Source organism: Mastigoproctus giganteus, chromosome 8 (genome assembly GCF_048544385.1).
Source record: "Mastigoproctus giganteus isolate SK-2022 chromosome 8, ASM4854438v1, whole genome shotgun sequence".
In the NCBI taxonomy this organism is placed as follows: domain Eukaryota; kingdom Metazoa; phylum Arthropoda; class Arachnida; order Uropygi; family Thelyphonidae; genus Mastigoproctus; species Mastigoproctus giganteus.
In genome coordinates, this window is record NC_143582.1 from 85762923 (window position 1) to 85780486 (window position 17564).

At 38.2% G+C, this 17564-nt stretch overlaps 1 protein-coding gene across 1 annotated transcript in view; it reads right to left on the reverse strand.

Annotated features, from left to right (window-relative positions):
- The window catches only part of LOC150081696 (zinc finger MIZ domain-containing protein 1-like), an 811610-nt gene that overhangs the window by 40301 nt on the left and 753745 nt on the right, over positions 1-17564 (reverse strand). The window contains exon 18 of the mRNA XM_090378811.1: positions 10780-11229. Within this exon, the coding sequence (XP_090234937.1) occupies positions 10780-11229 (450 nt within the window). The remainder of the gene's footprint in view (positions 1-10779; positions 11230-17564) is intronic.

Below are 17564 nucleotides of genomic sequence, written 5' to 3' on the forward strand. Positions count from 1 at the left end.
ATCTATCCCATGTTTTAGCACTCATGAATTTTCCACACATTTCTTCAGTGGGTGACTCCAATGGGAACTCGGTCAGTCAAGCGCCAGGTGTCATGTCCGGCAGGAGATGTAAGGCTTCTCAGGTCATCAACCAACGAAATCCTTACACAAACCTTGGAACATGGAACATCAGAACTCTGCTCCAGACAGGAAAGTTGGAATGCATTAAAAAAGAAATAAGATGATACAAACTCAAGATTTTAGGACTAAGCGAAGTCAGAAATGGAAAGGAGAAGGAGACTTCTGGGGTGAGGAATTCAGAGTAATTCACTCTGGCGCCACAAATGGACAAGGAGGCGTAGTACTAATTGTAGAAAGGAAAATCGGGAAAGAAATAACCGATATACGAGTCGTTGTTGTTATTTGGTTTTTAGGAGCATTAGCAACTAAGGCCATATTGCTCTGGGGATATGCGGTGGCCATTCCCTGACCTTTCTGCATCCTCCGTATTTGGTGGTCACGGGCTCGAACCCAGGTCTAATCAAGAAGCATGTGCTACGCACTGCTGCTCCTGCCCACCTGGCTACAGAGGTGCCTAGGCAGATATGAAGTTTTCTGAGCAGTGCAGACAGTCTGCAAGAATATACAGGAATTTTTCTAGCAGGTATAAGGAGGTGATTATCCCCTTGTATAAGGCAATGGTCAGGCCACACCTTCAGTAATGTATACAGGTCTGGAGGCCTCATTTTAAGAAGGATGTAGAGCTGTTGGAACGAATACAGAGATGGGCAACAACATTAGTGAATGGAATGAAGGGTTGCTCTTACAAAGAAAGGCTTAAGTTTTGCAGATTAGTGTTTGGAGACTAGACACCTGCGAGGTGATCTGATTGAGGTGTATAAAGCCTTGAATGGTTTGAGCATGCTCAATGCTAATGGGATTCTTCCTCTTGCTCAGAATAATCACCTGAGAGGGCATAAATTCAAATTGAGGAAAGACAGTTGTAGGATAGATGTGCAGAAGTTTGTCTTTAGCCAGTGGGTAGTTGATTGGTGGAACAGACTTCCATGTTTTGTTGTGGAAGTTGATAGCCTAAATAAATTTAAGGCTGAGCTGGACAGGTATTTGGAATAAAGGGAGGGGTGAAATGGGAGCGTTTTTTTTTTTTTTTTTGGTTGATTTTGCATAAGCTTCCTTTTTTGCATCATATGCCTCTACTAATGCTAATTTTCAGTACATTATTCTGAGGGCCGGCAACAAAAATGCAACTGAGAATGATGTGGAACAGTGGCTCAACAATGATGAAGATGATGATCCGGGCTATCAAATTTTTTCTGAGGTAGAGATTGAAGAAAATGCTCTTCGGGGAGAACAATGATGATGGCAAAGAAAAAAGAATCAGTTGCACTTCATCCTACATTGTCTGTTATAAGACAACATATGAATCATACATTATATTGAATCATCATCAGACCCTGATATGATTCGTTATTATGAACATTTTAGAAAATTCCTATCTACAGTAATAAGGAAGCAGCACCAAGGTGTAAGGCATCTGAAGCTTGATGATTTCTTCAAGGCCACTTCATCAACTGGACCTGTTTCACCAGAACCCTCTACTAGCAAGGAATTAACACCTCTCCCTCCATATGACAGTTTCTGACTCTGAAAACTGTGATTCTTTCAATTAAGTTATTAATATTGAATATTATGTATCTTTTTTTTAAATGTGGTTTTTTGTATGTTTTTTATTCAATGAAGTTAAGAATTTAAGTATTTTTCCCCTCTAAAATGGATTTAAATGAAAAAACTAATGTTCACATTAAAAACAACTTTGTGTGAGCTTTAATAAAAAAAAATCTTAAAAAAAAGTGGTGGAAACACTCCATTAGTTACACTGTATAGTTTTTGACATGTTTAATTAAAATAAAGTTTGGTTCCTGTCATAAATTTATTTTTATATTTTTAACATCTGTTAAAAATATAAAAATAAATTACTCAATGTACATTAAAATAATATTTTATTCACACTTATACATTATAATAATATTTTATTTATACAGGTGACCCCCGCTTAATGCTGATAATTCGTTCCAGAAAAACAGAGCACTAAATGAATCCAAGCTAAGCGAGCACCGCATTCCCAAAAGGTAACATATGTACAGTAATACCCCGACTTACGCGAACTCGGAGTTACGCGGTTCTTGATTTTTTCGTTTGGCAACGCTGCCGCCCACTATCTTCAAGGTCGTTTTTCATATGTTATCGATATACGGTGAGACGGCGGAGAATGAGAGCGAAAGATGAACAAAATTCAACTTTGCTGCTTTTATGTTTTTTATATCAGTGAAGGGGAAACACATTTCACCATAATAACGTAAAAACCAACCCAATTCCAGCTATCGATATACTGTAATCGCAAATGCAATTAGATCGAGTTTACTACCAGTTCATAACAGATTTCACTAGCAGAAACGCAACTGGATTTTTATTGTTTTATGGTAGTAACCCCTAGAAATGTGAGGTGTTAATAGTGTATATCTGCCTTTATGGTGTTGTTTATTCAGTTGCTACATGCGCGCAGCTTTGTTTATGCGTATCAAGCGTGCCTCCTCGTTTTGTAATTGTGCTTCATTCCCTAAAAATAAGTAAAATACTTAATTAAAAGGTGTGAAAAGGAAGCGTCCTGGTGAAGACACTGCAGATTCAGAGAGAAAAAGAAAAGCAATTATCGATAAACAGAGGCGGACTGGATCAAAAATTCTTACCCGAAAAAATTTATAGTGGCCTCATACTATGGTTTATGGCCAAAATCACACTGGCCCACCGGGGTTTCCCCTCTAAGGCTTATGGCCAGTCCGCCTGTGTCGATAGAGAAAAAATATGAAATTGTGAAACGCTTTGAGCGAAATGAAAGACCATGTGATATTGCACGTGCTACAGGCCTAAATGAAGCAACGGCGAAAAGCACATGACAATTGCAAACTTGACAGGTTGAAAATTGAAAAGGGCTTAAAAATTTTAGAAAACATAGACTCCAACGAAGAACGCGTTATAGCTACAAAGAAAGGAATAAAAAAATTATTAGCTTGCTACGAAGAAATTCTGCGTGAAAAAAAGAACGCGCTGTGTCGTCAGACGAATTTGTTAGATTTTATGAAGCCATCGACATCGAAATAACTTTTTAACGTAAGTCATTTGTTTTTTAATACATATTTTGTATTAATATGTATAAAGAACTGCAATTTTATTAATATTTTTCTTCTAAACTAGTGTTTTTGTTAGTCCTTGGTCCCAATTAAGCAAAATTTATATGTATTTATATGCAAAGTTGTACCCCGACTTACGCGATTTTCGTCGGACCCACCTATCGCGTAACTTCGGGGTATTACTGTATTCGTGAGTTGCGGTCGGTGCCATAGGATATTTCCTAATCAATAATAAACGGTAGTGAAAAAAGATGCACAAATGTTGGTCAAAATATTTAATATTCAAATATTAGCATTAGTAGAGGCATATGATGCAAGAAAGCAAGCTTATTCAGCATCAGCCAAAAAAAAAAAAAAAAAAAAAAAACAACCACTACTCCCATTTCACCCCTCAATTCGTTCGAAATACCTGTCCAGCTGAGCCTTAAATTTGTTTAGGCTATCAACTTCAACAACAAGCGATGGAAGTCTATTCCACAAACCAACTGCCTGCTGGCTAAAGGTGAATTTCCGCACATCTATCCGACATCCGTCCTTCCTCAATTTGAATTTATGCCCTCTCAGGTGATTATTCTGAGCAAGAGGAAGAATCCCATCGGCATTGAGCATGCTCAAGCCATTCAAAGCCTTGTACACCTCTATCAGATCACCTCGGCGATGCCTAGTCTCCAGGCTCTGTAATTTGCAAAACTTAAGCCTTTCTTCGTAAGAGCAACCCTTGGTTCCATTCACTAATCTTGTTGCCCTTCTCTGTACTCGTTCCAGCAGCTCTACATCCTTCTTGAAATGAGGCCTCCAGACCTGTATACAGTACTCAAGGTGTGGCCTGACCAATGCCTTATACAAGGGAATAATCACATCCCTGTCCCTGCTAGAAAAATTCCTGTATATCATTGACAAGACACCATGAGCTACTCTTGCAGCTCGTCTGCACTGCTCAGAGAACTTCATATCTGCCTGCACAATTACCCCCAGGTCCTTTTCATTCTCTACCACTGTCAGCGTAGTACCACAGAGTTGATACGTTGATCTGGGGTTACTGTTTCCCATATGTAGTACTTTACATTTGTCAATGTTAAACTTCATTTGCCACCTCTCAGCCCATCTGCTCAACCTTTCCAGATCCTGTTGCAGCAGCATAGTATCAGTAGTGTCCTTAACAACCCTGCCAACCTTTGTATCGTCTGCAAACTTGGACATTAAGCCTGATACACCATCATCAATATCATTTATAAATACAGAAAACAACAATGGACCCAACACTGAACCCTGAGGAACTCCACTAATAACATTACTCCACGTTGAGCAGTGTCCATTGATTACCACTCTCTGTCTTCTGCCACTCAACCATCCCTTTATCCATAGCAGCAATTTGCCTCGAATGCCACACTTCTCCAATTTGTGCAGCAGTCTTCCATGCGCAACAGTATCAAAAGCCTTTCTAAGATCCAAATATATAATATCAAAGTTATTCCCTGCATCCAGTTCTTTTGTGACTACATCATAGTATCCAATCAAATTGGTCAGACAAGACCTGCCCTTAACAAACCCATGCTGTGTCTGAGCTATAACTGAATTCTTGTCCAGATGATCCTGCAGTGCTTCTTTAACCAGTGCCTCCATTAATTTTCCTGGAACCGAAGTTAAACTAACAGGTCTATAATTACTTGTGTCAGCCTTTGATCCTCCTTTGTGAATTGGGGTTACATTTGCACATCTCCAGTCCATGGGTACCTCCCCTGAGTCCAAAGAAGCTCTCATAATTATGGCTAAGGGTTTGCTTACTTCCTTTGCTGCCTCCTTTAATATAACTGGATAGATCCCATCCACCCCGGGTGCCTTTTTTATGTTTATCCTCAACAATTTCTCCTCCACTTTCCTCTCAGTTATTAGAAAATCATCTAGCTCACTGCCAATGTTTACTTCACCTACGACATTCCCCTTCCTGAATAACTCCTCATGTGTGAATGTAGATGCAAAATACTCGTTTAGATTGGTAACCACCTGAGCTGGATCCTCAACTGTTGAACCATCAACATCCAGTGGACCAATCTGATTCATCCCTTTCCTTCTTGAGTTTAAATAGGTAAAGAACTCTTTTCTGTTTTTCTTTGCATCCTTTGCCAAGGATTTCTCATAATCTGCCTTTGCCTGCCTAATCTCCTTTGTGACTTGGTTACAGACCAACTTATATCTATCATAGGCTTCCACGTCACCCATTAATTTGTATGTATCCCATGCATTTTTCTTCTCTGCCATATGTCTCATTAGTTCATCTGACAACCATTTAGGCCTGAACCTTGAACAATATTTCTTGGTTGGTATGTAAAGCCTGGTAGCTTCCAAGATTAGTTCCTTGAATGCTTCCCATTTTGAATTTGCTGTTGGTAACATCATCAGTTGGTCCCACTGTATAGAATTTAAATACTGTCTCAGACCATCATAGTCGCCTTTACGAAAGCAAAAACCCTTCCCTTTACCTCTGATGGTAGTTACCTCCTTGAGTAAATCCCACTTCAGCACACTGTGATCACTGCCACCCAGTGGTTCATTTATCTGCAGATTCCTAATGCATGAAGAATCACTACTGATAATCAGATCAAGAGTATTACTCCCTCTAGTTGCCTCCCGAACATGCTGGTGTAGAAAACAATCATCCAATAAATCCACAAAAGCCTTGCTAGTGTGTGAGTGACCAACCCACAAATTCCAGTCAATATCTGGGAAATTAAAATCCCCCATTATAAGACTCTCTGATTTACTGGCCCATTCTATTTCCCTGTACAGTATCTTATTATACTCATCAGAGTCATTAGGCCTATAGCACACTCCTACTCTCAATTTTGATTTACCTATGCTTATGTCACACCAAACTGACTCAACACTGCACTGTCCAGCGATGTCAACTGGCTTCACTTCCTTGGATTTTATGTGTTTTTTAACTAATAGCATAACCCCTCCTCCCTTCCTATCCTGTCTATCCTTTCTGTAGACGTTGTACTCCCCAAATTCCAGTTCTGCATTCCTTATATCTGTGTGACACCACGTCTCTGATATCCCAACAATATCTGCCTTTGATGTTTTGAGTAATACCTCAAATTCATCAAATTTATTTACTAAACTCCTAGCATTAGTGTACACGCAAGTATACATGCACCTGTTTCTATTCTTAGCTACCCTAACACAACCCATGTGTTTACTTGTACCGCAATGACTTCCAGCAGTCTCTGAAATATCCTGCATCTTGTTTTTCAGGCTTCTGCTCATTCCAATAGAAGCAGTGCAAGAATCTCTTTCACCTCTGCCAGTGGCTACTGTTAATCCATTAGTCTTTGTCTCCCCCCCATGCTAGCAGTTTCCCGACCCACCTAACACTGCCTCGATAGCATCAGCAAATATTCTTGCACCCTTTCTATTTAAGTGTATCCCATCCCTGTAGAAGCAATCTCTCCTGTTAACAAGTACAGTCCACGCTGAAAAAAATTCTACCCCTTCAGCCTTGCACAATCTTTCCAGGGCCGAATTGATCGACAAGGCTCCCATCATATACTCCCTCCTATCGTGTCTGGGCAGAATTGCAGACACTTTCAAATTCAACCCTACTTCACGGCTTTTTTTCAACAGTGACCTGTACTTGTTAAGTAATTCCGCTGGTCTCCTACTCTTAATATCATTAGTGCTAACGTGTACAACTATATCACCTTTCGTGCCCTTAAAAGATGATATCTGCTCTACAACGTCATCAACCTTTGCCCCTGGCAGACATACCCTGGTCCTGTTCCACCTATCCTTTTTACAAAGCATGTTCCCCGTTTCCCTGACAATTGAGTCACCAACAACTACTAGTTCCTGTTGGACCAGCGCATTCTGCCTTGGGGGCTGCCTCTGTGTTGCAAGATGACCAAGTCCAAGCTCTGGTGTTGATGTGGGCAGCTGAGAGCTTGATGGGCCCCTCAATTTATTTCCTTCGAGGGCATCCACCCTGTCCTTCAAGGTCTCATATAGGCCCATAACAACGCCGAGTTGTCGCCTAATTTCCTTGCACTCCTTGCATCGTGCACACACAAAGACATCCCCCATGGCAGTATCATGTCCCGTACCCGATTGCTCCGCAAACATCAAGCAAACAGTGCATCTTAAAAGGCCGTGATTCAGGGGGCAACCGCCCCCCTCAGTTCTCCCCTGAGTCACAGCACTCCCATTAGCTTGAGCCTTTTGCTTTGCTGCTCTGGTCAGAGTCATGATTTCGATTTAAATGTCAATAAAATTACAATTTCAGAACAAAATTAAAACCTTAAACTTGTATCTTAACACAGTTATAACGCTATATTTATTTTTCGGTATCGAGTGTTATCTACGAGTTCCCTTTATATAACTTCCGTATCAAGTATGTATTAATTATTTGTTCCGTTTGTACTCTAAGTCGTTATATATATATAGTTAAAAGTACAATTTAATTGACAATGAAGTTTAACAAGATTAATAGATGTACTGATTAATTGACAATATTATATTATGCACTATACTATACAAAGCTAATGCTATCGAATTCCGGATATGCTGTATCGCGCTTCAGTAACGAGTGTTATCTACGAAATCCCTTTATATAACTTCTGTATCAAGTTATGTATTAATTATTTATTTTTACTAATTATTTATGTTCCGTAACCTAAGTGGTTATATGTATAGTTAAAATTACAATTTAATTGCCAATGAAGTTCGACAAGATTTTTTTTTTTTTTTTTTTATGATTACTGATTAATTTTCACGTAACAATGGCGGCCGTTTATGAACGGTAAACACGTGGATTTGATACCCTTTCCGATACTAAGTAATACCTACAAAATCTCTATCTAAGTTATTTTAACTTTAAGTACCGTAAATAGGAATATAAAGCTACTCTAGAAATAAGTTAATATGTCAATTTAAACTAATAAAGCAGAAAATAAATCAGAAAAAACTTCTCTATTCCAAGAGCGGCAGAAAGGCACGTCCGCACAGGAAACCCTCGACCTCAGAAAAATATTTGTACATATAAAATATTCTGCATTACATACATATATAATGTAGTAACTACTCACGTTATCAAAATTAAACTTAAAATTCCAATTAAAATCATGAATTTAATTTATCTAAATTGATTTGATTTAATTGATGAATTTAATTGTGAAAAATGTGTCGATTTTGGGTTGTACTTTGGCCCTCTTCCTGGTAAACTAAAAGGGGTTTTAGTTTTAAATCCCCTGCAGTGTTACCACTCAATGATAAAGTCAACCGATCCTTCGCCACTTTGAAACCTGGCATGTTTTTTTTTTCTTCTTTCAATATGAAACTTCTTTTAGGCATTCATTTCCAAAAAAGTCCTGCTTCATCTATGTTAAAAACTTGAGAAGTATAACACAAAGAAAAAAGAATCAGTTGCACTTTATCCTAAATTGTCTGTTATAAGACAACATATGAATCATACATTATATTGAATCATCATCAGACCCTGATGTGATTCATTATTATGAACATTTTAGAAAATTCCTATCTATAGTTTTGAAAGTTTTGGCTCCTTGATCTGTACTTGTGGCCTTCTCCCTGGATTTTAAATCTATTCAATCAGCCCTTACTAGTTTTAAATGGTTCCACATTTTTTTTTTTTTTTAGATGAGTTTTCTTCAGATCACCATATAGGCTAATCTTGCTCTCTCTCTTTTTTTTATAGTATATTTAACTTAACTGAATTCTGCATTGGATATTATTATTGGATATTATCTTCAATAAAATTAGTTGAATTAGTTAAACCATTTCAATCCTAATAGCCGGCCTAGCCCTAGTTGCTTGCAGTGGAACAGCTGTCTGTCCCGCTGCTAAAATTAATTCTTTATTTTTTATAATTGTTCTTACAGTTAAACTTGCCAGTTCTAAATTAGGGTACACACCCTCTTGTCGTTGACCAGGATCAATTCGCTTCAAAATGTCTAATTTAATTTTCAAATTCAGTCTTTTTCTTACATTTATAGTCTTCATACTGCATCCAGACATTGCATTTTCATTCTTATCTGCCATTATTAACTCTTCGAAAATGTAACTGCATTGGTTGCATTAATTATGATACAATGTTCGAGTAAACTGTCCATTACGCATGATGTCTAATACTGTACTGAGTGATGACTAGACTTCAGATAAATGTATATAATGCAAATATTACTAGCAATATACTTGATCATTTTTTAAAATGTTGATCTCGTTACTACGTAACAAGTCACTGTACCGCAATTAAATTAGCATGCAAGAAAATTTCACTGAGCGTGGGAAATGTTTTAATGCTGTTTTGCTATTCATTTTCAAGCTATCGACTCCATAAAATGAAACGATTTTGTTAAATATGCCAGAAATGCCATCTGTAAAAGAGCGTTATAGTGATTTGTGACAGCGCTATAGTCAGATATGGGTTATAATATAAGAACAGCATTATAGTGAATCAGTGTTAAGTGAACTGCATTATAACGAGGGCCTGCTGTACTTATACTAAGTACAGCTGTACTTTAATACATCCTGTACATTTTAAGTTCGTTATTAATATATATTTTTAAAATACATTCGATTTAATGGACTTTCATCAATAGCGGACACCCCTTCTCCCAATTAGTCCGTTAAATCGAGGACCTACTGTATTTTTTTTTTTTTTTTCAATAACTAAAAATGTATCAATTCTTATTATTTTAAACTGTTTTGTAAAGTTTTTTTATAATATAATATGTTTTTTATAATTTCATAGAATATAAGACATAACAGGTATTTTAAAACTTTAGCAAAATAATTCTTCTAATGCTGATTTCTCAACTCCAGGGGCTCACATCTGGTGAGTATGGGCTTGGCACACCCAGGGTCCTGAGCTGGACATCATCATTCTTCTCTTTCTTGGTGATTCCTTTCTACTTTTCTCTCTCTCTCAGGGTAATAGGTAAATTTCTTTTTTTGGCTGGTGCAGCATAAGCTTCAGGCTTCCTTGCACCATATGGCTAATAATAATAACTCTGCACACATGCAAAGCAATACAGAAAAAAATATTTTTATCAAATAAATAAAAAAATATTGTAAATTTGCTGACCGGTGTGATCCAATACATGTCAGAATAAAGAATAAAAATTAGGTGGTGCACTATTTAAGTATTTCTTGCCCTTTCCTTCCAGAAATATTGAGTTATATGCAATGCAATAGTGTGGCTGCTCATTTGCAGTGGACATACCTTTTTTGGGTGTGTCCACTGCAAACTTAAAAAATCAAATAAGCTGAACTATCCTTATCTACTTCTATTCTAGAGAATTAATTTTCATATCTGATGGCTATGGTATTAGTGGCTGTTGAATATTATATCTAACTAGACTCTATTACACATTTCCTATTAAGTATAATTTGTAAATGTAATTATCACTTGCAATACAAGCTTACAAAGGAAGTGAAACAGCAAAATATCCTCAAACACAGAGTTCAGTACCCACAGAGGAAGTGTTATTTCACTTCCTTTGAGATTGATATATTTCAAAGGAAGTGAAATAACAAAATACCCTCAAACATGAAATTTACATACTTCAATACTTACATTCAGTCCTTCTTGACCTTGACCTTCACCCTCTATAACGGCAGCAGGATCAAAATTCAAATCTCCTAAATCAGGGGCATGAGAAAGTGAAGAGTCACTATTTGTTGATGCCTGACTGCTAGGTTGACTTGTCACAGCTCCATTATTGCCATTACTGCTACCTTCAACACTTCCAGGTGCTTGCTGGGAAGAAGTACTTGGAGGAGGAACACTCGGAGGGCCACCACTCCCTCCACCTGAATTGCCTGGAGTGTGCGGAGTGTGAGGAGTATGAGGTGTATGCGGAGTATGAGGTCCATGCTGCATGATACTCTGGCTCTGAGATGAAGACGGTGTAGCGGGAGCATTCTGCTGATGACCAGCGGCTGGCTGTGAATTGGTCCCAGAAACAGATGAGGTATGTCTCATTCCTTGATTGCCCTGGTCATGAAGACTAGGCAATCCCATTTGCTAAAAAAAATAAAAATGTTATATATGTATATACATACACACACAAACAAATAAACATACACACCACCATTCAGGGTGGTTATAACTAAAGTGCATCACTTTAGCCACCTAATAGCAACCATGAATTGCTAAGAGATGAAATTTAGAACACACACACACACACACACACACACACACACACACACACACACACACACACACACACACACACACACACACACACACACACCAAGACACCTGCATATGTACAAATCACCTTTATTTATCAAAATTAGAAACTAATGTGTGCTAAAACCTTTAACCTTTAAAATGACCAAACCATCTTGGACTGAGATGGTTTGGTTATGTAAAGAGAATAGAAATAACAGACTGACAAAAAGGACGTTAGAAATGAAAATGGAGGTACAGGATCAAGAGAAAGGCCCAGAAGATAAGATGGCAACAAGAGGTGAGGAGCAATGTGGAGAGAAGAGGCATTAGCTGGGAGGAGCTGAAAAGAGAGAGAGAGATAAATAGTGGGAAAATAGAGTTAAATGGAGAAGACTAGTTTCCTTATTAACCCAGCAAGAAGTTGGAATGACAATGGATAAGTAAGTAAATGAAGAGTGCAACACTTAGAACTGATCCTTGGGGGGACTCCCTCCTCTTGGTAAAATGGATAAGAGATAAAGAGTGCATGGACCCCAGATGTACTTGGAATGAGCAGTGTGACATAATTTTTTTAATAAAAACCTAGATGACCCCTTAGAAAAAGGTCCTGAATGTCTTTTAAAATTCCAAATCCCTAAGCCAGTCATGTGCTTTTTCTATATGAAAGAAAACAGACACCAGGTGCTTATTTTCAAGGAAACCATCTGGAATAAATGTCTAGTTGAAATGGATTCAGTTTGAGGCTACAGCTTTGAACCTGTAAAAATGAAAAATTTTTGAGCTCGGGAAAATGCAAAGTTTAAGTTTTCCTTAAAATTCTGACTTTTTTTTTACTTAATTAATACACCAAATTATGTTTAATAAATATTTTTAGTAGTCCTAGTAACATTCATTAGCTTACTTTTAAATTTAGCTAAGGATTTAATAAGTTATGACTTAACGTTCACATAGCTTTTGTTATCGGTGATTTTCAGCATTCTATAAATTGTATCATCTATGAATTTTTATTTTAAATTATATAGTATGAATCAGAGCTGTAATACTCAATAGTAAGGAAGGGAAATCGTTTTGAATATTTTCGAGGAAGGAAAATCGTTTTGAATATTTTCGTTAGGAAGGAAAATCGTTTTGAATATTTTCGTTAGATTCTTTTAATTGCGTTAATTTGAATTTTATTGTTTTGAATTGATTTTGAATTGTGTTAAATTGATTATTTAATTATTTATATTTTACTTTAATTATTTAATTATTTATATTTTACTTTAATGTACCGGTAAGTTGTCGATTTTTTCGTTTTTTCCGTTTTAATTTCTGGAGGGTATCATACGGAAGTGTTCCACGTACTATATTGAGGTAAACTCCTCTTATTAATTTACTAATTTTAAATTATAGTATATAAGTAGCTCAAAGGTACTAACCATGTACTGACCATACGCTTTTGTTTTGAGCTAAGAAAATTAGAAAGTCACAAGCATTATTTCTAAATGTAATCAAGCAGCATCACATATTGTGTGGAAAAATCTGATAAGTGTTTCATTGTAATACTCTTATCTCACAGTTCTTGTGGTAATTTTATGTTAAATTTAGACTAGAATCATGCCTTAAACAAGAGCAGCAAAGCAAAGAGCTCAAAGTAGCATGTGTATGCTAATGTCAAGAGTACAGTAAATGAATTTGATGCATTTGAAGTACTGGTTAAGACATCAAATGCAGACATTGTAGGGACATTAGAGACATGATGTCACCCAGACAAAGGGATCCAGAGACATGGTCTTATCGAGATATAAGAAATGCAAAATTTGAATATAGGGAGTACAATGTGTATACAGAAAGGAGAGAGAGAGAGAGGATGGGAGCAGGGCTAGATTTATATACTCTTTAAGAAGCACACAGAATATAAGATATTACAAGTCAAATTGGATAACTACAGTAAGTTTGGTAGAACATAAGCACTGGGTGGGGGAAAAAATGAGGAGTGTGTGTATAGGCCTGATGAGTGTAATGAGTATAATGAACGATTACACAGAAAAATAGGGCCAGAAAATCAGAATATCTTATAATGGGGAATTTTAAGTTTCTGAATATTAACTGGCACTTCTTGGGTTGGTCACTCACAGAAGAGGACCTTTGTAAATTTATTGGATAAATGTTTTCTAAACCAGAATGTTAGATAGGCAACAAGAGATTCTAATATTCTTGATCTTATTATCAACAGCAACTCTTCATTAAGAATCTGCATATAAAAAGCATCTGCATTAAATTCAAGTGGCAGTAATCACAGCGTACTGATGTGGGATTTACTTTAGCATTAGTAGAGGCATATGATGCAAGAAAGCAAGCTTATGCAGCATCAGCCAAAAAAAAAAAAAAAAAAAAACCCACTTCCATTTCACCCCTCCGTTCATTCGAAATACCTGTCCAGCTGAGCCTTAAATTTGTTTAGGCTATCAACTTCCACAACAAGGGATGAAAGTCTGTTCCACCAACCAACTACCCGCTGGCTAAAGGCAAATTTCCACACATCTATTCTATATCTGTCTTTCCTCAATCTGAATTTATGCCTTCTCAGGTGATTATTCTGAGCAAGAGGAAGAATCCCATCAGCATTGAGCATGCTCAAACCATTCAAGGCTTTATATACCTTAATCAGATCACCTCGCAGGTGTCTAGTCTCCAGACACTGTAATTTGCAAAACTTAAGCCTTTCTTTGTAAGAGCAACCCTTTGTTCCATTCACTAATCTTGTTGCCCTTCTCTGTACTCGTTCCAGCAGCTCTACATCCTTCTTGAAATAAGGCCTCCAGACCTGTATACAGTACTCAAGGTGTGGCCTGACCATTGCCTTATACAAGAGAATAATCACCTCCTTATCCCTTCTAGAAAAATTCCTGTATATCATTGACAAGATACCATGAGCTACTCTTGCAGCCCGTCTGCACTGCTCAGAGAACTTCATATCTGCCTGCACAATTACCCCCAGGTCCTTTTCATTCTCTACCACTGTCAGTGTAGTACCACAGAGTTGATACGTTGCTCTGGGGTTGCTGTTTACCATATGTAGTACTTTACTTTGTCAACGTTGTCAAATTTGTCAAATATATAATATCAAAGTTATTCCCCACATCCAGTTCTTTTGTAACTGCATCATAGTATCCAATCAAATTGGTCAGGCAAGACTTTCCCTTAACAAAACCATGCTGTGTCCGAGCTATAACTGAAGTCTTGTCTAGATGATCCTGCAATGCTTCTTTAACCAGTGCCTCCATTAATTTTCCTGGAACAGAAGTTAAATTCACAGGTCTATAAATACTTGTGTCAGCCTTTGATCCTCCTTTGTGAATTGGGGTCACATTTGCACTTCTCCAGTCTATGGGTACCTCCCCTGAGTCCAAAGAAGCTCTCATAATTATGGCTAAGGGCTTGCTTACTTCCTTTGCTGCCTCCTTTAATATAACTGGATAGATCCCATCCACCCCAGGTGCCTTTTTTATGTTTATCCTCAACAATTTCTCCTCCACTTTTCTCTCAGTTATTACAAAATCATCTAGCTCACTGCCAGAGTTTACTTCACCTCTGGCATTCCCTTTCCTGAATAACTCCTCATGTGTGAATGTAGATGCAAAATACTCATTTAGTTTGTTAGCCACCTGAGCAGGATCCTCAACTGTTGAACCATCAATATCCAGTGGACCAATCTGATTCATCCCTTTCCTTCTAGGCGCCTCCGTAGCCAGGTGGGCAGGAGCAGCAGTGCGTAGCACACGCTTCTTGATTAGACCGGGGTTCGAGCCCGTGACCACCAAATACGGAGGATGCGGAAAGGTTAGACAATGACCACCGCATATCCCCGGAGCAATATGGCCTTAGTTGCTAATGCTCCTAAAAACCAAATAACAACAACAACCTTTCCTTCTAGTGGCTACATAGGTAAAGAATTCTTTTCTGTTTTTCTTTGCATCCTTTGCCAAGGATTTGTCATAATCTGCCTTTACCTGCCTAATCTCCTTTGCTACAGATCAGCTTATATCTATCATAGGCTTCTATGTCACCCATTTATTTATATGAATCCCATGCATTTTTATTCTCTGCCATATGTCTCATTAGTTCATCTGACATCTATTTAGGCCTAAACCTTGAACAATATTTCTTAGTTGGTATGTAAAGCCTAGTAGCTTCCAAGATAAGTTCTTTGAATGCTTCCCATTTTCAATTTGCTGTTGGTAACATCATCAGTTGGTCCCACTGTATAGAATTTAAATACTGTCTCAGACCATCGTAGTCGCCTTTACGAAAACAAAAAACCCTTCCCTTTACCCCTGATGGTAGTTACCTCTTTGAGTAAATCCCACTTCAGCACACTGTGATCACTGCCACCTTTCCTTTAGTTCTTTTATCTGCAGATTCTTCATGCATGAAGAATCACTACTGATAATCAGATCAAGAGTATTACTCCCTCTAGTTGCCTCCCGAACATGCTGAAGTAGAAAACAATCATCCAATAAATCCACAAAAGCCTTGCTAGTGTGTGAGTGACCAACCCACAAATTCCAGTCAATATCTGGGAAATTAAAATCGCCCAGTATAAGACTCTCTGATTTACTGGCCCACTATTTCCATGTACAGTTTCTTATTATACTCATCAGAGTCATTAGGCCTATAGCACACTCCTACTCTCAATTTTGATCTCCAAATGTTTTTGTCACACCAAACTGACTCGACACTGCACTGTCCAGCGATGTCGACTGGCTTCACTTCCTTGGATTTTATGTGTTCCTTAACTAATACATAACTCCTCCTACCTTCCTATCCTGTCTATCCTTTCTGTACACATTGTACTCCCCAAATTCCAGTTCTGCATTCCTTATATCTGTGTGACACCACGTCTCTGATATCCGAACAATATCTGCCTTTGATGTTTTGAGCAATACCTCAAATTCATCAAATTTATTTTCCAAACTCCTAGCATTGGTGTACACGCAAGTATACATGCACCTGTTCCTATTCTTAGCTACCCTAACACAACCCATGTGCTTACTTGTACCACAATGACTCCCAGCAGTCTCTGTAATATCGTGCATCTTGTTTTCCAGGCTGCTGCTCATTCCAATAGAAGCAGTGCAAGAATCACTTTCACCTCTGCCAGTGGCTACTGTTAATCTATTAGTCCTCGTATCCCCCCAAGCTAGCAGTTTTCTGACCCACCTAACACTGCCTCAATAGCATCAGCAAATATTCTTGCACCCTTTCTATTTAAGTGTATCCCATCCCTGTAAAAGCAGTCTCTCCTATTAACAAGTACAGACCAGGCTGAAAAAAATTCTACCCCTTGAGCCTTGCACAATCTTTCCAGGGCTGAATTGATCGACAAGGCTCTCATCATATACTCTCTCCTATCATGTCTGGACAGAATTGCAGACACTTTCAAATTCAACCCTAATTCACGGCTTTTTTTCAACAGTGGCCTGTACTTGTTAAGTAATTCTGATGGTCTCCTCCTCTTAATATCATTAGTGCCAACGTGTACAACTATATCACCTTTTGTGCCCTTAAAAGATGATATCTGCTCTACAACGTCATCAACCTTTGCCCCTGGCAGACATACCCTGGTCCTGTTCCACCTATACTTTTTACAAAACATGTTCCCCGTTTCCCTGACAATAGAGTCACCAACAACTACTAGTTCCTGTGGGACCAGCACATTCTGCTTTGGGGGTTGCCACTGTGTTGCGTTATGACCAAGTGCAAGCTCTGGCGTTGATGTGGGCAGCTGAGAGCTTGATGGGCCCATCAATTTAGATCCTTCGAGGGCATCCACCCTGTCCTTCAAGCTCTCATATAGGCCCATAACAACGCTGAGTTGTCGCCTGATTTCCTTACATCGCGCACGCACACACACACAAAGACATCCCCAATGGCAATATTATATCCTGTTCCCGATTGCTCCACAAACATCATGCAAGTTGTGCATTTTAAAAGGCTGTGATTCAGAGGGCAACTGCCCTCTGAATCACAGTCTTTTAATCATGCCGGGAATCTGGAAATTGCACTTTGAGATAAATTCTGCTGTAGAGACAGAGTAGGTGATCCATAGATTCTGATAACAGATGTTTAATATTTTCATAATGGATATCATCTGGCCCAAATGGCACTCACCTGTGATTGATTGATTGATTGAGAGAGAGAGA